General features: G+C 34.6%; 1 protein-coding gene across 2 annotated transcripts in view; it reads left to right on the top strand.

The window, feature by feature from the left end:
* Positions 1–21,511, top strand: part of PKIA (protein kinase (cAMP-dependent, catalytic) inhibitor alpha) — a 32,574-nt gene extending 11,063 nt beyond the window's left edge. Inside the window, exons 1-3 of one of the 2 annotated variants that reach the window (XM_011937160.1) lie at positions 8,365–8,461; positions 14,692–14,869; positions 17,995–21,511. In XM_011937160.1, coding sequence (XP_011792550.1) covers positions 14,719–14,869; positions 17,995–18,074 — 231 coding nt within the window. In that variant the 5' untranslated portion in view covers positions 8,365–8,461; positions 14,692–14,718 and the 3' untranslated portion in view covers positions 18,075–21,511. Of the gene's footprint in view, positions 1–8,364; positions 8,462–14,691; positions 14,870–17,994 lie in introns of those variants that run through there. The other variant, XM_011937161.1, reaches the window with a different exon arrangement.
* The last annotated feature ends 522 nt before the right edge of the window (positions 21,512–22,033 follow it).

Raw genomic sequence — 22,033 nt, 5'->3', positions numbered from 1 at the left:
TTTACATCCCACTGCTCAAGGTCTTCACCAAAGTCTGATTTTTCACAAAGAAATTTGCAATGTCTGGCATCAATGGGTTAATTGAAGTCCCAGAGTGATTTCTGTTGTTTGCATTGCCACAGGCGAGGGAATACAGAAAGCAACAAGATTTTCGCGTTTTCCCATTTCACATTAATTTCCTAGGGATTTCTATAAGACTTAAAAAATATACGTAAAACAGCTTACCTTTAATTTTCCCCTACTCATTTGCATTTTAACATGTTGATAAGTAGCATTTAAACTCAATAGTTATGCTTAACCCTGTTCTATAATTTCTAAAAGTACTAGGAAGAATGAGTGTGTGTGTGTGTGTGTGTGTGTGCTGCCTTTGCAACCAATAAAATAAAGCTCTCAGTTGAAAAACAATTATTATCATGTAGATAATAATCAGATTTGATAGTGGGGCCAGCCATTGGTAAGTTTAAAAGTCACCCTAGGTGACTTATATATGCAGCTGGTGGAACATCTCTATTCAGATGAAGCACTTAGATGGAAGTATAGCCAAGCAAGGCTATAATTTCACATCTGATACCTGTTTTATCCTGAGTTATTTGCATAGTGCTTATTCTATGTGTTTATAGTGTCTTTGGTTGTGTTATAAATTATTAAAAGTTGGTGTGAATTAAAGAAGTAACATGCAATGATTAAAGCCTAGAAGATAAGCACCAGATCTTCTAATTATCACTCAAATGAGTTTGGTTGACACAAAATATTATGGGAATTAGACACAAACATTGTTAATGCATAATGCTGAAATAAAAAATCTTATGTAAATATGAAAGACATTCCAACTTGTACCACAAGGTAACGAATTCAAGCATTTTTATTTTTAAGTATTTACTTTGTACCCTGAATTGTGCATAAAACACTTTTCTAAAATTTAGAGTGCAAACTAGAAAATATAAATCTCAGGTAGTTTATATTGTAGTCAAAGGAAAGATTTTGAGATCCTTAATGTATCAGTTCACAGAAACCTCTTCATCAGATGGATTGGTATTTATTTGTTATAATTAATGTTTACCATTTTAAATAGTTTCTTCAATATTCCTGGTAATGGAATAGAGTCATAATAATAATTTCTAGTCTTGATAATAGAGTCAGTAGTAGAGTTGCTCATATTGATTGTAATTTTGATAACATACAACATGTCGTGAGTTTTCCAGATAACAACTTGTCTCTTGGCCAAAATAAATACACATACTGTTTATCTTGTTACCTTATAAGATTTTTTATTTTATTAATATAGTGATTTGATCACGTCTTTTTGCTAATATTTAAAAATAGTTCAGTGGATAATCTCATTTTGAACTGTCTATTGATTGCTATATTCTTTATATATTTTCTATATATGGGTATATTTCTCAGTAGCCAAATTAATACTTTCTTATTTACACTTACATTTAAATCACATTTCTGTTCTTCAGCATTTTCTTTTCTCTAGAGCCTATTCTACTGACTTAAAATAGCCTGAAAAATTTGAAAATTCTATTTAAAACAAGTATATGAAAAATCTTTGAAATAACTTATAACAGTGTCAGAGAAAAAGAGGATTACACATTGTACTGAAAAGCGTGCCATTAATAAAAAGATTAACAAAAAATTCTAACAACATTCAGGCAGGTAATAGCAATGAAAAACACTAATTATGATACTGAACAATTACATTTGCAAAAAATGCTATATAGGAAATTGGCATCTGCAGAGAAGATATTATACATTGGCAGTGAATATGTATAGATTTAAAATATGTTGAAACATGGTCATGGCAACTGTTTTTCTTTTTGGCTGAAAAGAGGCATATTGAAGTGTTTAAGCACTTTTTCAGTAGGAATAGATATTTAGACACTACAGAAAATGCTTGCAGAATAGCAGATATTAACATGTGTATGAAATATGTTTTTAATTAATGCATTTTCATTCATTCAGAAAAGATCACCGAGTTTAACTTAAATGTAGCATTGTGACATATTACAATGGCATTCTTAGACTTTCCATATTGCTGTTCCTTTTGCCTTCACCAAACAGCACTGGCCTCTCATTTATACAAGTTAGAAATCTAGACGCAATTCTAAAATTTGTCAACCTAGAATCCCCTACCTTCATGCTTCCCACTCAATAAATCACTAATTTCTAACTCTCCTATTTCACCAGGCAGTCTGCTCCACTGTACCCCTGCTCTCTTATTCTCAGGGCCTAGCAGCTCTGCCTCAACCTGCCAATCGAAGTCACTTCTAGTTCATTATGAGCAGGACCATTTTTAAGCTTTCCTCCATCCTGGGCAATTGCACTTTTGAAAGCTCCACACTACATTTTATCAAATATGTTAAAATGTACCAAATCACATATTTAATATAATTTATTACATAACTAAGTAGGAGATGCATTTCATGAGTTGTAATATTAGTGCTGATAATATTAAATAAACATACTTTTAATCTCAATTTTGCATTTTAAAAAATATTTTGGAAGCCTTTTTTTAGGTGTCAATATTTGTGTAGGTCTTTCTCAAACTCATAGTCTCCAGAGAGTGTGCTTTTACTATCACAAGGCAAAACAGCCCTGACAGTGAGTTAACTGAATATGAGGACCATCACCTGGATAATTAAACCAGATTTGTGGGAGCTGGAATAAGAAGTGTTTGTAGAACAAATACAGAAATCAAGAAAAAGATGGTGGTGTCATTAATACTCTGCATAGCAGATCATAATATTCAAAACCCAGATGCTGTTGAGATATCAATAGACTGTCACCCTATGGAGTAATACATCAAAACATAATGTAAACTACTTACATATTTAAAAAGAAATATTGATAGCAAGCCATTAACAGAAAATGAAGTAAGTTTATACCCCAATGCAAATATTGGAAAATGGTAACGGTAAATGGTTAAATCACCTACTAGTTTCGTGACTTAAGATTTCTAAACCTTTATTATTTCATCTTTAAAAGTGAAGTAATGAGAATACTATTTGGAGAGAGTTGTTAAGAAATTTAAATTATATAATCCATATACAAAGAGTGTGTATCTGGCACATATGTGATATTTATTTTTGTTATTGCTATTATTCATAAGGCACTATTAAATTGTAGCAGTTTTGTTATCCTTACGGTCAGTATTATATCTTGGAACAGACCAGAAAATGTTACTGAGCTTGACTGGATCCTTTCTGTGATTTTAAAGATGAAAAGTTAATATAAGTTATTTTGAGAACTGTGTCAGTGTTCTAAACTCCTTTGAAAATCTAAATATTTATTTAACATAGAAGGAAAAGTCATAGATAAATGAGAGGTTATAGATTTTAAAAGTATCTTTCTTCCTTAGACTCTTACAGAGCCAGTTAAGAAAAAGATAAAATAAATAATTTGGCAAGTGTTATATAACAAAGAACACCACCAGCCCCAGGGGCCCTTAATGCATTTGTGATTTTGATGTGAATAAACCCTGGTCCCCTTTCTGACGTCAGTACTGCCGCTGACTGGGTAAGACATTGGTCAAGTCAATTAACCTCTCGCTGCTTTCGTTTCTTCTTTTGTAATGTGCAGGTAATATTACTTGTCACTTGCCAACCAGCAGTACCTCTGCAGCTAATTGACTGTCTCAGCAGGGGTATTGCAAAGATTAGCAGATAAATGATTTATAATCCCTTTGAAATATTAAATAAATGAATAAATGATATAAAAAGCCCTAACAAGAGAACAGAACAAATTATTCTATGTTTTAATTTGCTACTTTCATCATATATATTTGATAAAAAACTTAAAAGAGGGAGCCATCAACAAAGTGAAAATAGGTTAGATTACTCAGGACTCTAGGTGCTTTCTATTGCTGTTATTTTAAACAGTATTTTGTTATAATTGTGAATATAAGAAAAGAAAGTGCTAGAGATCATAATTGCATTTATCTTCTTAAGTTTATAAAAAATATTTTATTAGACAGGATAATGAACTGGGTAAGAATAAGGACACAAGCTCTCTTAGCCTAGTTTTACTATGAACAACTGTACGACCTCAATCAAGTTACTTAAACAAGGAGGATCTTGAGTAAGATAATCAAGAATAATCTACACAATACGTTTTGTGGATTTAGGAACAAAATACAAAACTCTGTGCCATATGTTGCAGTGGATTTGAAAATCAAAGATCCAGAAATATAATATAAAGAGGTCAACGTGAAAATAATAAATTCTCATATAAGACAGAATTAAATCAATATGATAACAAAGTTATTTATTCTACCTGGAGATGGAGAAAGAGTGTAACTGGAAAGATGAAAAAGGTTGAGAAGACCAACAGGAGAATACCAAGAGTATTACATGTGCTGCTGTGATTGGACCTTATTATGAACAGGAGGGATACTGTGAGAAATGAGGCTAGTAAAGTAGATGGCTTCAAACTCTTAAGGGCCATCAAAAAATTGAACTATGTTTTGTGGGTTCCTAGGAACAACTGAGGATTTTTTGAGTACTATATATGTTTTATAAAGTTAATTCTGCTGACCCTTTTCAAGGGTAAATTGAAGAGGATTTAGGTAAGTTGAATTGTTAGCCTACAGTTGCAACAGTCAAGAAAGAGATGATGAAGGTTGTTGCCAGAAGAATGGAATGAAGAATATTTAAGAGAGATTGAATAGATGCAATTAACTACTTAGGTTTGAGAAATTATTGGATGTGAAGAATTAGTGAGAGGGAGTAATTGAATATGATTCTGAGATTTCTATTATTGATACCTGAGAAAATAGTGGAGATATAAACAAAATAATAGAAAGAATGAACAGTTTTGTGAGTAGAGGTGGAGATGAAGAAAGCAAGAGATCCCATTTTGAACATACTGAATTTAAGATTTTAAAGACATCCATAGCGGAGTATTTAAGAGTCAGTAGAAATTCTCTAGTGAAGCTTTAAAAAAATATCAGGCCCCAGAATTATAGATTTGAGTAGCATCATTTTACAGGTGACAGTTAAGGTTATTAGGGTAAATGGGATTACCAGAAAGAGCATACAAAACAAAAAGGAGAATAAAGATTTATTTTAAGAGATAAGTAGTGGGAAAAGCAAGAGGTACAGAAAGGTTATAAAGCAACCAAAAGACTACAGTAACTACGGCAGCCAAGGGAGAAGAACATTTCAAAAAGAAAAAAAAGACCAGGCGTGGTGGCTCACACATGTAATCCCAACACTTTGGAAGGCCGAGGTGGGTGGATCACCTGAGGTCAGGAGTTCGAGGCCAGCCTGACCAACACGGAGCAACCTCATCTCTACTAAAAAAACAAAATTAGTTGGGCATGGTGGCGCATGCCTGTGATCCCAGCTACTCAGGAGACTGAGGCACGAGAATCGCTTGAACCTGGGTGGCAGAAATAGCGGTAAGCCAAGCTCATGCCACGGCACTCCAGCCTGGGCAACAAGAGCAAAATTGCAACAACAACAACAAAAAGAACAATAAAAAACTGCCATGTAAAATGCTATATACAATTTGATATGAATGACTATTGTGAAAAGACTTTCATTTGGTGAATAATCTGTAGTGATAGTTCCTGAGAAAACAGTTCTCCTTAGTTAATAGATATATGTGTAAAATTACAAGGGGAATTAAAAATAAAGCAGTGTAGAGGAAGCAGGGAAAACTAGTATCTACCTTTTTTCCTATATGGGAGTAAATGAAATAAAAAGAGATGAATATCTTAAAGAACATGTAGGGTTGATTGTTCCATTGCACTCCAACCTGGGCAACAAAGCGAGACTCTGTCTCAAAAAGAAAGAGAAAAAAATAGAGAGTTAAAAGATACAAGATTTTATAACAGGGAAGATGTAAGCGATTTGAAAGATGTTAAAGAAGTAGCTGAAGTAAAATCGTGACTCCAGAAGCAAGAGGCAGAATTGAAGGAATGATAATGGAGGAGAAGATAGAATCAAGAGCACCAGTCAGGTATTAATAATGGTGGGCAAAAGGACTCTTGAATAAAGAGATGGATGACTTTAAATGTGACAATAAAGAAAGAGGATTGAAGATGAATGATGACCTTGGTCTCCACAAAGTTATTAGGTAAGATTTGCTATGGGGAGTAAGAAAGCAAGATACAAATAAAATTTAAAGAACATAGAAAAAAAAAAAAAGAAATTGTTTTTATTAGGGATAGTATAGGGGTAAACCAGAAATGAGTATAAGGATTCATGAGTAGCTTTGAGGTCACTCGTTGCCCAATTATAAAAATATTTTCTAAAGAAAGATAGTACTTCTAACATTTTAAACACTTACAGGTGAAGTTTCTCATTTTAAAGTTTTTATGTGTTAAACATTGTCGTGGGAAAAAGTATTTGAGTCTGATCTAAAGAAAGTTTGAGGCCGGGCGCGGTGGCTCAACCCTGTAATCCCAGCACTTTGGGAGGCCGAGACGGGTGGATCACGAGGTCAGGAGATCGAGACCATCCTGGCTAACACGGTGAAACCCCGTCTCTACTAAAAAAATACAAAAAAACTAGCCGGGCGAGGTGGCGGGCGCCTGTAGTCCCAGCTACTCGGGAGGCTGAGGCAGGAGAATGGCGTGAACCTGGGAGGCAGAGCTTGCAGTGAGCTGAGATCTGGCCACTGCACTCCAGCCTGGGTGACAGAGCAAGACTCCGTCTCAAAAAAAAAAAAAAAAAAAGGAAAGTTTGAGAGAAGAAATTAAGTAATGTTGCCATTCGGGGAGGGGGGGAAAGGCTGACATTTGCAGGAATTATGCAAAAGCAAGGCGGAGGTGGGCAGGGAACTGTTGGCACTTTTGCACTAAGCAAGTCAGCGGCAACAAACTCTCCTAGTGATCTATGTATTCTGCAACCCTACACACTCACAACTAGTATTTTTTTTAGCGCCAGGCTTACCTAAGAATGTACTTGATGAAGCAGTAAAAAAAAAAAAAATTCATTTTCTTGAATCTCGACCTTTGAGTACACATCTTTTTAATATTCATGTGATGAAATGGGACATCTCATGAAGCACTTCTGTTGTGTATCAAACACATGGTTATCACAAGTATAGCACCTTGTGCAACTGTGGGTTGAGAGCTGAGCTAGACACTATTTTCTTGGATCACCATTTTTACTTGAAAGAAGTGACAGGCAAACTGCAGTTGTGCAAACTTGGACATTTGGAAGAGATTTTCTTGAAAATGAACAAAGTGACCTTGTCACTTCTAGGAAAGCAAAATCTAACAGTATCTTTTGCCAGTGAAAAAATCTGAACTTTCAAACAAAAGTTATAATATTGGAAAACTTATTATCTGCCCCTGTGAATTTGGCAGTTTCCCAATTCTTAAAGACTTTTCAGATGAGATAGGTGATACTGCTAACAAATGTGATACTGTATAATTAAATGTGCTACCATTTGGGAAATTTACATAACCCAGTGTACCAATATTTTCCAGATGACCAATGTCTGATAGTTTAAAAAAAAAAAGGAAAGAAAAGTGTGGACAAAAGACCATTTCAAACTGCAAGAAAGACAATGGGAACTTTCTAAAGGCAGAGTATGGAAAGCATATTTATATGACTTTAGATTCCACATTGAAAAAAAGCCACAATTATCTGAAAAAGCTATTAAAATTCTCCTCACTTTTCCAGCTAAAATAATAATATCTCTGTTAAGCCAGATTCTCTTATATACTTCAACTAAAACAACATAATAAGAGAGACTGAATGCAGAAGCAAATATGAGAAGCCAGATGTCTTTTATTAAACTAGACATTTGCAAAATTAAACCAGATAGTTGCAAATGTAAATCAATGCCACGCTTGTCACTATTTATTTATTTTTTTGCTTTGGAGAATATATTTTATTGTCATTAAATATTTATATAAAATGTAATGGGTTTATTAATACTATTTGAGGTGAGTTAGTAATTATTTAATTTTTTCAATTTTTCTAATTTCCGATATGTTAAATATTGGTAGATTTATCCCGGGCAAATGAAAGCTAAGTGGAGTTCTTCATAATTTTTGAGCATGTAATAGATATCTGAGACCAAAACAATTCAGAAATATTAATGTAGACCAAGCACTAAATACATAGTAAACTACTCAAGGGCTTTAAACATACTTCCCAGGATTTCACAAAGTCAAAGTTGAGAAGTTATATAATTGCATTTTGTAACAGTGGAATAAGGGGAATTTTCTTTCTTTTTCTTTTGTTCTTTCTTACTTAAATCATAGTATTCAGATTAAAGAGAAGTCTTCAGTGCATGCTAATGACATTCTCTCCATTCTTTCCTCCCAAGTCTGTGAGTCTCATTTCATGTGTCCCATTTACAGGAGTAAAATTAGCATGTTATCCAGTCACCATTTGGCTCATGACTCAATGTCACTATAAAAATCATTTTAGCAACATCATAGTCCCAACTTCTAGAATCCATCGATGTGGAACACTTCAGTTTGTTTAACGTAGGAGACGTAAGTACATGCTTTTCATAGCCTCTTGAAATCTATCTGAATCTATAAATTCTACTATAGTAATACCTTTTGCTTTATTCTCTCAAAAAATTTGTGTGTCTGGAATTTTAAAAAGATAGCATAAAAAAGGAAACACAGATCATGAGTCTCAGTTTTGAAATCCATTATATAAAGAATTTGTAGAGCAGCAATATTGCTTCTGTTGCTAAAGAGTAAGAGAGTGAGGCTGTTTTAAGAATGGGGAAAAGAAAGAGCAAGCTTATTTCTAATTCATAGATTTTGACTGAATTTTTAGATGTCAGGTTTTAGAGATTTATGCTTTAAAATTTAATACAACTTTAAATAGTTCAGTATTTAAATAATAAAATGTCCATTTCCCTCTTTTCCCTATCCCATAGGGCTGAATATTAGTATAATTGGATCTTTTGTATAACTGGATACAAAAAAGTAACACCATATTACCTTGTCTGTATTCAATACTATCATTTGATTATGTCTAGAAAATTCCAATTATAGCAACATAGACAGGAAACTCTAGTAAAGAGTCAAAGTCTACTTTTAATAAGTTTTCCAGATTTTTTCCTGATTATTTTTATAAAAAGAGTATGTGCTACTTGCTGGTCTATTACACTTCCGTCTGCTGCTGACATTTATCTGGCTTTTTTTGAATTTTGTAATTTTGGGGGGTGAATATCTGTCAACCATAATTTTTATGGCTGTTCTCCAGAATTTCAAAGCAAAAGTACAAGTCATCTATACAGGTATACTTGACGTAAAAGATATTTATCTCTCAGAGTCATATCACTAAATTAGAAGTGTCTAAATGCTTGACTGAAAAAAAAAAAAGCATAACCACCATGCAGGTAAAAATATCTATTTTTGAGCACTTAAGGGGAATTCACTAAAAGCACTATAATCATAGAGAAAATCTGGAGTATACAATATATATTTTGTTTAAAAATGTAATTGTATACTTTCCTTCATTCACATATTTGGTGTGTGTTGTTTGTTAGCTATTGTTCTTTTATTGGAAAATAGACCTATTGTCTAGAGAAAGAAAACGTAATAAGCAATGAAATATTACTTTTAGAGTAATAGCTATTTGTATTATAATAATTATATTGGCTAGTGTAATTGGATATCCATTACTTAGTTTCCATGTTACTTTAAAGATGCAGAATTGGATGCCTATTGAACTAAAAATATATTTCAACTTTACAGGAATAACCTCTTCTCACAATTGTCCACATTGTCTTTCATTCAATTGAAATGAAAGCTATATATGAAGATTTTAAAAGTTAGCACAATATACTTTTATGTCTCTCATAACCTCATTTCTTCCTTCCTGTGTTCATTACTTGGGAGTGGACTAAATAAAAATTCAGAGTAAGTTGTTGGTTACCCTAGTACAAGTAGGATTGCCTCCAGGATCTTTTAAAATTCCCAAATAGATAAATCATAATACAAGACACTTTCTTTTAATATATACTTTCCCATGGAAATTTTTACCACTTTCTCTGCCTCATTTTTGGTATTTCAAATCTTTTAAAAACTATTTTCAGCAAGGAGAATTAATAAGATATAAAACCCTACAAGGATATGTATTATTATGGCAGTTAGAAATGATAATGGCAAAAAACAGGGACCTTTACTGCAAAGTACAATGCCCTTTACACAAAACCCAAAGACATATACCCATAGTTTAAGTCATGGTAATATGTATGATTTCATGGCTACTTAAAATCTCTGAGACTTATTTTCTTCATCTGAAAAATGAGGATTTGTTTTCCTATTTTACAACATTGTTATCAGATCAGAAATAATAGCACTTGTGCTTTTTTAAGCCTATTTGTTTCTTTATTTGTTTTTTTGAGATGATGTCTCTCTCTGTCACCCAGGCTGAAGTGCAGTGGCCCGATCTTGGCTCACTGCAACCTCCGCCTCCTGGGTTCAAGTGATTCTCCTGCCTTGGCCTCCTGTATAGCTGAGATTACAGATGTGCGCCACTACGCCCAGCTAATTTTTGTATTTTTAGTAGAGACAAGGTTTCACCATGTTGGTCAGACTGGTCTCGAACTCCTGACCTCGTGATCTGCCCTCCTTGGCCTCCCAAAGTGCTGGGATTACAGGCATGAACCACCGTGCCCGGCCTAACTCTATGTTTCTAAAAGTTATAAAAAGAGACTAAGAGTGAAAATTATTGTGAAAAGAGCTTGAATATGTCTTGTGACTCCACCTCTCCTTAAATATTTATAAGATGTTTTTGCTAGGTTGATGTGCATGTTCAGTTCTAAACCTCTAAAGTAATGCAGAAACCAAATACTGTGTTGGTTAATGGTAATGCTGATAATGAAAATATCTTTACCATTAATAACACTGAATTATTCCAAGGTCCAAAAACTTTCTTCAAACTCTGACTTATTCATAGACAGGCTGCCTGGTAAAGTAAAAAGTGTGGGCAGGAGCTTTGCAGACTTAAGTTCCAAGTACTTAATTCATTAACTATGTGAATATGGGCAGATTAAATTATTAACTATGTGAATATGGTCAGATCACTTGAATTATCTGGTCCTCAGGTTCTTCATCTATAAAAACTTCTAGACTGAAGTAGATGAATTTTTAGGATTTAGTAATTTAGTACAATCAGGAAGCAGGAAAGTTTTCTGTGGTCACCGACAAAAGGTGATTAATATATTTCTTCCTCATTGGTCAGTTCTATTTAACATATTCTTATTTAACATTGGCTATGTGCAAACAACCCTGCTAGAAATTGTATGCGATTAAAATATTAACAAAATGCAGTTTCTGCCTTATTAGAACCTGTAATGGATATCAAGGGAAAGAAATGAGGGAAAATATATTCTCCAACATGTGTCATGTTAATGGGCAGCGGGTAATGACATTAGAGGTGGAAGGAAATAAAATCAATAGCATGTCTTAGAAAGACAGGTCAATTCATCCAAAAAAGAAAGAATGGTGATTATACTGAGAAATGTTGTTTGAAAAAGGAAGAATTTTTAGAGAATTTGTAACAGATGTCCTGTATCTTCTCAGAGGAAGATGCAGAGTCATCTCTTAAGGTAGGTGGTGTCTGGTGTGTAGACTGGAAAGGCTTTGGAATCCTTCCCAAAGAGAATAGCATAAGGAAGAGTCAACTAGAGGTGAACCGAAGAATTTCTGGGCAACTCCATCCAAGTGTATACTAATAATAGAGCCAGAAATTTCTAGTTGAGCCAATTGGCACAATTTTGTGACTTTTTCTGGTAACACTCAACCACCCAGTACTGAGATCAGAGAAAATATACTATAGTGTTTTCCCAGCAGTGAAGTGTAGGTACAGAAGATAACAATAGGTCAAAGGAATTTCTTGATGCTAATAAAAAAAAAACTACATAAAGTAGTGCGTAACTGATTCAAGTAGGGCTGTACCTAGAGGCAACTAAAAAGTGATTCAAGGAATTAAAGACAGCATCAGTATAAAGAATTGGTTCATTGAATATAAGAGAAAAGAGAAAGAAAAGGTGGCTGTGACGAGAGGAGAGAATTTCCAAATTCAGAATTTTACAAATGAGGTGGTTTTGGTTTATTTTTGTTTGTTTTGCTTCCAACTTTTATTTTATGTTCAAGGGGTACATATACAGGTTTGTTACACGAGTAAATTGCGTATTTAGGGGGTTTGGTGTACAGATTATTTTATTACCCAGATAATAAGCATAGTACCCTATAGTTTTTTGATCCTCACCCTCCTCCCACCTTCCAACCTCAGATAGGCCCTGGTGTCTGTTGTTTCGTTCTTTTGTCCATTTGTACTCAGTTTTTAGCTACCAATTATATGTGAGAATGTGCAGTGTTTGGTTTCCTGTTCCTGCATTAATTTACTTAGGATAATGGCCTTCAGCTCCATCCATGTTGCTGCAATAGACATGATCTCATCCACTGTTGATGGGCATTTAGGTGGATTCCATGTCTTTGTTATTGTGAAAAGTGCTGATGAACATACATGTGCATGTGTCTTTATGGAAGAACGATTTATATTCCTTTGGGTATATACCCAGTAATATGATTGCTGGGTCTAATGGTAGTTCTAAGTTCACTGAGAAATCTTTAAATGCTTTCCAGAGTGGCTGAACTAGTTTATATTCCCATCAGTAGTGTAAAAATGTTCCCTTTTCTCTGCAACTTCACCAGCATCTGTTAATTTTTGAATTATTAGTAATAGCTACTCTGACTGTTGTGAGGTGGTATCTCATTGTAGTTTTGGTTTGCATTTTTCTAATGATTAGGTTGGCCAGTTTTTCGTATGCTTGTTGGCCATGTGTGTATCTTCTTTTGAGAAGTGTCTGTTCATATCCATTGCCCATTTTTAATGGAGCTGTTTGGTTTTTGCTTTTATTTATTTATTTATTTATGTATTTATTTATTTATTTATTTATTTTGAGATGAAGTTTCACTCTCTCCACCCAGGCTGGAGTGCAGTGGGCGTGATCTCAGCTCACTGTGACATCTGCTTCCCACGTTCAAGTGATTCTCCTGTTTCAACCTCCTGAGTAGCTGGGATTACGGGCACCCAACACCAGACCCGGCTAATTTTTGTATTTTTAGTAGAGACAGAGTTTCACCATTTTGGTCAGGCCGGTCTCGGACTCCTGACCTCAGGTGATCCACCCACCTTGGCCTCCCAAAGTGCTGGGATTACAGGCGTGAACCACCGCTTGTTGATTTGTTTAAGTTCCTTTTCAGTTCTGGATATTAGAATTTTGTCAGATGCATAATTTGAGACTATTTTCTGCCATTCTGTGGTTTATCTGTTTACTCCGTTGATAGTTTCTTTTGCTGTGCAGAAGCTCTTTAGTTTAATTATGTCCCATTTGTCAATTTTTGCTTTTGTGGCAATTCTTTTTGGAGTCTTTGACATAAATTCTTTGCAAGGGCCTATGTCCAGAATTGTATTCCCTATGTTTTCTTCTAGAGTTTTTACAGTTTTAGGTTTTACATTTAAGTCTTTAATCAATTGAAATTGACTTAGTCTTTGAATTGATTTTTGTACGTGGTGAAAGGAAAAGGTCCAGTTTCAATCTACATGTGGCTAGCCAGTTATCCCAGCACCATTTATTGGAGAGTTCTTTCCCCATTGCTTGTTTTTGTCAATTTTGTTGAAGATCAGATGGCTTTAAGTGTGGCTTTATTTCTGGGTTCTCTAACCTGTTTCATTGGTGTCTTTGTCTGTTTTTGTACCAGTATCATGCTGTTTTAGGTTACTGTAGCCTTGTAGTACAGCTTAAAATTGGGTAGTGTGATGCTTCTGGGTGTTTTTTTTTTTTTTTTCTCTCTTAGGGTTGCTTTGGCCATTTGGGCTCTCTTTTGGTTCTTTATGAATTTTAGAATGATTTTTTTCTAATTCTGTGGAAAGTATCGTTGGTAGTTTGCTAGCAATAGCATTGAATCTGTAAATTGTTTTGGGTAGTATGGCCATTTTAATGATAGAAATGAGAGGGTTTTGAGTAATCAGTTTTTGTACCTTTTTACATTTTATTTCCATGATTTAATCAGGAGTATTTGTTACTCCTCTCAAGTAATGACTTACTGAGGGGAGCGTGGGGGCTGTTTTTCTGGACTGAGAGCAGTACTTGATCACTGAAAATATTTAGAATTGCTGGTGCATGGTACATAGTAGTAATAAAGAGCAAACTGAATTTTAGTCCATTTCATTAACAGACTGTACAGACAATGCTCTCACTTACTGCTTATCCCTAGGATGAACTACTCTTCACTCAACGCCTCCCGCACCTGATCTCAAATTCTCTCTGGAGTTGAAGAATGACTAAAATGGTATTAGAGAAAGATAATTTTATAATGTAAACTAAACGTCAACAAACTATGGCATGTAGGCTAAATCTAGCCCATTCCCTATTTTTGTTAATAAAGTTTGTTTATTACATTTGTTTTACGTATTGGCTGTGGCTGCTTTTTTACTGTAAGGACAAAGTTGAGTAGTTGGAATAGAGATCATGTGACCGTAAATATGTACTACCAGGCCCTGTACATTAAAGGTTCCCAGACCTTTGATTTAAATATTTAGGACCAGAAAGGCATTACTTGTTTTGTGAACCTGCAAACAGGACAGTTGTTTTACATTCATATACTAGGTCGGTAGTTTAACAGTTGTCTTTGTTAAATGTTTAGCATTAACTACCATTATATTTACCTATTTATTTTACTTTCTTTTGTAGTCCCTGCTATGTGGATATTTGGTAGCAATGACTGATGTGGAAACTACATATGCAGATTTTATTGCCTCAGGAAGAACAGGTAGAAGAAATGCAATACATGATATCCTGGTTTCCTCTGCAAGTGGCAACAGCAATGAATTAGCTTTGAAATTAGCAGGTCTTGATATCAACAAGACAGGTAAGTCCTCTGGCACACATTTCTCTGTGAGCGTGTAATGATTTGCAGCATTTTACTAAGTGGGATTAAGGCACGAAAAGTCATCTTTGAAAGTAATCTAATATAAAGAGTTTTAAACAATCTAAGGCAAGATGAAAGTCTGAGACTAATCTCTTAATCAATCCTGCTCTATTTTCAGTGATGTCTCTTTAGAAGGCTTCTCACTTAAATGCAGAGTCCTTAATCTGATTTTATTAATGCAATCAATAAAACACATGGTGTGTTTTTTTAAAGCCTAATTTCTACAAAAGCTGAAATTGCTTATGTACAGTATTTAACTAAGTTGGAGCTCCTACCTTTGACAATATTGGCCACCTCTAACATTTACTAGATAGACACTTAACAAGATTCACAGGTAATTCTGACAGACTTCAATTCTAAGAACAATTTTAGAAAAAAAGAGTCTCCACGGCTAATTTTATTAAGAATGGAAGTAAAATGATCTGTTGCATTAGTAAAATGATCTGTTACATTAGTAAGTCTTAGGTCTTTGATTTCCCATTCCAGATAGAATGGGTTTGTGAAAAATGTATCTCCTTACTGGGCCTTGAATTCTTACCCAGGGAGTCTATCTTCATTAATGAAAAAGAAAAACAAGTTTGATGAATTAAAATACTTGACAGTTTTACTTCTGAGTATTAGAATAAGTTCCCTGACAGTTCCTCCACCCGTAGCTTTTGCAGACATCAAAGCTGAATGTGTTTCCCTGAGAAGACTTGTGATATTATGTGCATGGAAAGCACTTATCACAATTTCTGACTCTTAATTATTCAATATGTCTTCGCTGTTAGAATTTTTATGGTAAAACATTTAGATTATTAGTAAACTGAGTCAGGGTATATGCATATATAGATTAATGAAATGGCTCCGCAATATTACTTTAAAATACATAAGGACAGTATTTTATTCAATGGCTAAAGCTCAGTACTTCTCAGACTGGTCTTTTCAAATTCGGATTAATAATAAAACTTTAACGTTACCACTTTGGAATACACAGACCTGTGTGTATCTTAGGTTTCATTGTTGTGCTATTATTTCTACCAGTAGTTACTTCCCAGAACAGCTCTGAGAAAGACTGTATAGGAAATTATTCCAATTTGGTAACATGAGATGGATAAATACATTTTTACTGCAGTCTTGCATAATATTTATATTTTGGTTTTCATACACATATGCTATTTTAAAGAGTCTGCATTAATTTTAGCCACTCTTAATATTAGGACATTTTTATTCATAGTGTAATTTAATTTCTTCTTTTTCTATTTTTCCTGAAGTTGAAGACCACTGTATTTTCCTGAAAGCATATTAAATTATTATAAATTACTTAAATAATAAATTGAAATTTTATATTAATGTAAATAAAATAATTTTATATTCATTATATTATAATTAATTTAAATTATCTTTATATTTCCAAATGTCTTCTTTTCTAAATATTTTTGCATGTTAATTGCAATTCACTAGGCTCTTGCAACATTTGCTGTTTCTCTTAAAATTATGAAGTCCAAAACCAGGAACAGTATGCAAAGCAATAACTTTGTTTATTCTAAGTACAAAAACTAATAACTGCATAACATGAAGATCTAAAATATAAAAAAATGACAAACATATAATGACAAATTCAATGTCACTAAGAATTGTGAAGAATTTCCTTTCTAATTCATAAATGTTTCAGCTTCATTTTAGTTTATACTCAACAATATTGTTGCTTCATGTTTACTTTTATTTGTTAATAAGCATCTGTTTAGCAACAGTCTGTATGTTTACAGCATAATGCTAAGCCCTGAGAAGTGTCCCCAGACACCTAGAAGGTCCCAAGCCCCATGGGAGTCAAGTTCCTCATCTTGTATTTATACAATCACTTTCATCCTGAAATATTCTACTGTCTAGAGATGCCCTAATTTGACTTCATTTCTTTGGTTACCAAAAGCTTCTCCTGTTTATTAAGTTCTTGTTGCATGCTAATTTACACATCTCAGAACCAGGCCATCTGTGCATCATGGGGGCCTCTCATAATAAAATAGTGCATGAAAATGATATATAATGTCTGGTCATACCCTTGGTAGTGCTTTACAAGAAAATATTTTTATGTAGAAGAATTGATTATAATTTTCCTAAAGATTTAATGTTGTTGGAGTATGGTGAGGTGCTTCGGGTGCACTTGCTAAGAGTAGAGGAGAAACTGCCTTATAACATTATGGTCCAAAGAATAGACCAGCCCACTTACCTGCCTTTATTTGAATTATGATAACAAACCCTTAGCAAATATTGATTCGTTTATATTATTGCAACACCTGAAAACATTTTGTCCACCAAGTCATATTGGCTGCCTGATAACCAAATATAGCATGCAGATATTTGAATCTTTGAGTTTGGAATTGCCAACAGCTTGTACTTATATAACGTGACCTAATATGGAGTGAAAGCATTGAAATGTTTGCTATACCACTGGCTAAGATTGCTACTGAGGGTGCAGTTAGGAGGCTGGCTTTATTGGAATTGTGCACATGTTCTCTAAGGGCAGACCAGAGGCCATTATAACTATTTGACAAGGGACTGGCCAGCTGACATAGTGTCCTTTCATTTTCCACTATTGCTTTTACTTTGAACTAATAGAACCTCTGAGAAATTAGCTGGGTTATCATCAAGTGCTATAAAAAGGAGAAAATACAGTTTTAAAATATTTCTTCAAATAAGACAATCAGGCATAAAAAGGTAAACATGCTCCCACTTCTGATTTCTACTTAAAGACATTTCTGATTTCTGCAACCTGTGAAACTATATCTAAGTGACATGACCTGGCCATGAGATTTCTAAGCTATTTATGCGAAGCTTAGCTGATCACTAACTACTCTGAAAATTTGAATATTATTTTGTTTTTGAGCCATGCTGTCCCAAGTTCACAGAATTAATCAGTCCTTGAAAACTCCAGTGGTGAACTGACTACCAAGAAAATATACTTGTTCCTTCAAGGGTTTTGGGCCTCTTTAGTATTTCTGAAGTTACCAATATGACATACTGAGAGCTGGAAATAAAAGCAATCGTTTTTATTTTGCCTGTATTCCGTTTTTGTTTTTCTTTTGCAGAAGGTGAAGAAGATGCACAACGAAGTTCTACAGAACAAAGTGGGGAAGCCCAGGGAGAAGCAGCAAAATCTGAAAGCTAACACCCCACTTTGACCCTCGACCACACCTGACAATGTCTCAAATCTCCAGGAGTGTCTGGAATGCATTTGTTTCCATGAGTGAAAAGAGGAAAAAGAAAATGGCTGTGCTGCATTGCAGGAACCTGCTCATTATCATGTTAGAAATGAGGGCAGAGGCTGTGGCTGCAGGCAGACTTTTCCCTACCTCTGTCATTAGCAATGGTTGAAATCATGTGGCTTGTGTTCGGGCGTCATTTTTGTATGGATCCTTTCACTTGATCATATGACAAAATGCTTATAGAGAGTAGCACCGACCTAGATGATGATTCTTCCTGTAGCATCTGGCCCCTCACAATGTCAGAGGATTTAATTGTGTCTAATTGCGAAGGGTTGATTGAACCCCAGAGTTTAAATATCTCTGGCTCAAGTGTTCACCCAGTAAAAGAAAGATCCAGAAAGCACTGTTTTTAGCATTATGTATCTGTGTGTTACTGCTGTGTTATTTACACTGTTTTGTATTGTACAATATAGATGCTCAGCACTGCCCCCTTCTCTGATTGCTTATGAAAAACAAAATGATGTGCATTACTGTGAATTTTTATACCACTCATTTTTAAAAGGGCTGTCTTTTTATTTTAGTTTTCCATACTGTGGTGGTGTACACAGGATAGAACACCCTTTTTTAAAACACAGTCTTTCCCCTTGCTTATTGTATGTTGATGAGTTGATTAATTCTAACAGATTCATCAAGACTCCATTGCTTTATTATACAGACATTTGAAAATATCCATTAATGTGAATATCACCTGAATTCAGTCTGTTTGGTGTCTGCACAGACTGGTATTCAATCTATCAAGTTTGTTTTATTCTCAAGTGGAGAACTTCTCCCACCTAATATATATATATATATATACACACACACATATATATATATTTTTTAATTTATGAGAATTTTGGACAATTGGAAAGGTAAAAAAGAAAAGCCAAGATCATACTAAGGACTGGAAATAATTTGTTCTATGGAATCAAATTTCTCACAATGCTGTATGATACTATTTAAATTTGGAGGACAACCTACATTCACTAAGCTGAATAAGGTGGAGAAAGTAATCTCCTTGCAATCATGTGGACACCAATCACAAAAGTAAAGCCCTGGTGTTGTGTTTTCATGTCTTTTTTCAGCCCTCTCAGATCCAAATGTTATTATGCACTTTTTAATGTTTGTAAACTTTTACTAATAACTAGTGTGAATTGCATTCTGATACAATAATGATTAGCATTAGAAGCTAACAAAATTCTCATTAATACTGTGTTTGATGGCCTCTGCTGTGTTTTAACATCGTGCTTCTTATATGGAAAGTTTTTGTGAGCTGTGTAATCCCTCTGGTCAGTATTATGAAATCATTTGTCAGTGGTAATAAATAAGGAACCAGTAATATGCCAGTGGTTCATGAATTACTGGACAAATAGCAGACAATGGGAGTCCCTTTACAATAACAAGCCCACTTAGCTGTCCTTGAGGGCTTAGATACCATTCCACGTGAAGTAGTTAGAGCAGCATTTCGATAGGTAATTTGTGTGGTTGTGCCAGAAACTCAGCCCTCCTATGTAATTACATACAGGATAAAAGGTAAGTCTGCTCACTTCTCCTTCTACAGAACATTTCAACTGGAATAAGGGCATGGGTTGCATTTAGTACTCAATCAGATATTACTAGAAAAAAAGTTAATAATGTGAGCCTTTCCAAGAGCAGAAAGAGGAAAGATTAAATTTTAGAATGCTGCCTTCTGTCTAATCCATCAAGGGCCAAAACGCCCAGTAAAATTCAAACACATCACCTATTAATAGACTCACAAGTGAGAAAAGGGGTTCCTGGGGTTACTTTAGGCAATCCCTGGTAAACTGTTTAAACCATCGAACCCCTACAGTCAGTTTTCAGTATCTTCATCTAATATTTTAATAGGTTTCTTGTGAATTTAAACTTCTCTTCTTTCTTAAGGTTGTGAAATTCCAAACTGATTTCATGTGATTTTGAAAAGTTTAGAACCAGTGCTGAGTGTATGTGGAGAGTTTATATTCCTATGTGATATACTATTATTAATGCATGTGGTGCCATGCTTGTCTTTAAATATATAAATAGTGCTAAATTGCAAAGTCATATGGAGCTTTGGATTTAGTTTGACTTCTTACTACTGCTTTGTCTGCTATATTCAAAACCAAAGGTATTCCCAAGCTAGGGAGATACAAATTATTTTTCCAAAATGTCCACATCCTATACATTTTGCTTATTCATGGTATCTTTCAAATTTTATTTTAGTTTCCTTTATTTGCAAGTCAAGAACACACATGGATCTGAATTTTTAAAGAGCGAAGGAAAGGGTAGGAAACCAAGGCCTTGGGTTTGGTAATAGGCATTGGATGCCTATTAACCAACTATTCCTATGCCAATGGCTTTGCAGCCCGTCTTCTCCCACTTGTTCCTCAAACAATTCTATTAGAGTGGTATTTTTATCGAGTGTCACAGGTTAAAATATAAGCACTCAATAAAATATAACCTTTAGAAGCTTAAAGAGCTGGTAAGTGATGAACTTAGGATTAGTACCCATGTTTGTCAACAATGAGCTTTCCAGTGCACATGTCATAAAATTAGAGCCAACTGCAGAGCTGTAAGGGAACTTTCAGAGATGAACTTCTGCAGCCTCCATATTTTACAGAAGGAAACTGAATCCCAGAAGGAGAAATTGCCTTTCTCAAGGCTCCCTGGATGCGTAATAACATATATATGAGTAGGTAACACAAAGTATATCTTTTTTTAAAAAAAAGAAATTCAATTATGTCTTACTTGGGGGGTATGTTTCCCAGAAGATATTTTTCTGGCATGTGGTCTGTATAAACAGCATTTTGTTTAATTACCAACAAGCATGGGGACTTTGGCTTTTTGACTTATTTGCAACAAGCATGAAATTGTTAAATTTACCTTTTATCAATTGTAATCATCCTACGCCAACATATTATCATAAATTCATAGAAATATTTTTCCAATAAATAACAGACATTGAAATTTGATTCTTAGATAATACTCCCAGAACAGTCAATAGTAAATGCCCTATACTTGAGTCTTACTTAGATACAGTGGCAATGCACCATTTTAGAAGATGATTGATACTGCTATTTCTCTTCAGGGAAACAACAATGGATAAAGAAATGTAACTGCCGGGCAGCAAAGCTTCTAAGTGAAACCTGTAGTAGCAGTAGTAGTAGGGAGAAAATGTGTGGTCATCAAGTGAAAATAAGAAAGGATCTATAATTTATGATGTCTTAATAGACCCTAAATTGTTCTTTAATTACAAGAGTGGCAGTCTCTGAAGTCATTTGTGAGCTTGTATGACTTTTGTATTTAGCAATGTTGCATGCTCACATAATTGGTAATTAAAAGTAACACATTTTTCTGAAATGTACACAGTCTATTAAGAGTATTTATTGAATTCACACTATGTATTTGGTGCTAGAGAGTGCTGCAGGTGATAAAGGAGAAATTCTATACCTCAGTCATCTTGCAGTGGACAAACCCAGGACTCCAGCTTCACCCTTTCCTGGTCTTTATTCTAATCATTTTCAACTCCCTTCCACTGGAGTAGTCAACTTCCTGGTCTTTGTCATCTGCCAGAACCATCCCACCTCCTAGATCTTTAACCCCCAATACCATGCCTATGGTTCTTACTTGCTCATATGTAGGGAGATGACTTTCAGTCAGGAGAAAGACAGGTGTTTATCAGAATTCTTGGAAAGTTTTTACAGCACCCACCCTCTACCCACCCCCCACATAGATACATTCATACATAAACACGGTTTCTCTTAAAATAACTTTCTACATGACTCTGATACCTTTCTTCCACCCACCTCACCCCCACCACTTTAGAATCAGTGATCTGAAAGTTCAAGGATTCCTGATATACCCACCCTGCCCACTCCACCGCAAG

This window comes from Colobus angolensis, unplaced genomic scaffold, assembly GCF_000951035.1.
Source record: "Colobus angolensis palliatus isolate OR3802 unplaced genomic scaffold, Cang.pa_1.0 Scaffold16, whole genome shotgun sequence".
NCBI classification, from domain to species: domain Eukaryota; kingdom Metazoa; phylum Chordata; class Mammalia; order Primates; family Cercopithecidae; genus Colobus; species Colobus angolensis.
Note: the sequence above shows the minus strand (reverse complement) of the source record. Positions and strands in the feature narration are given on the sequence as shown.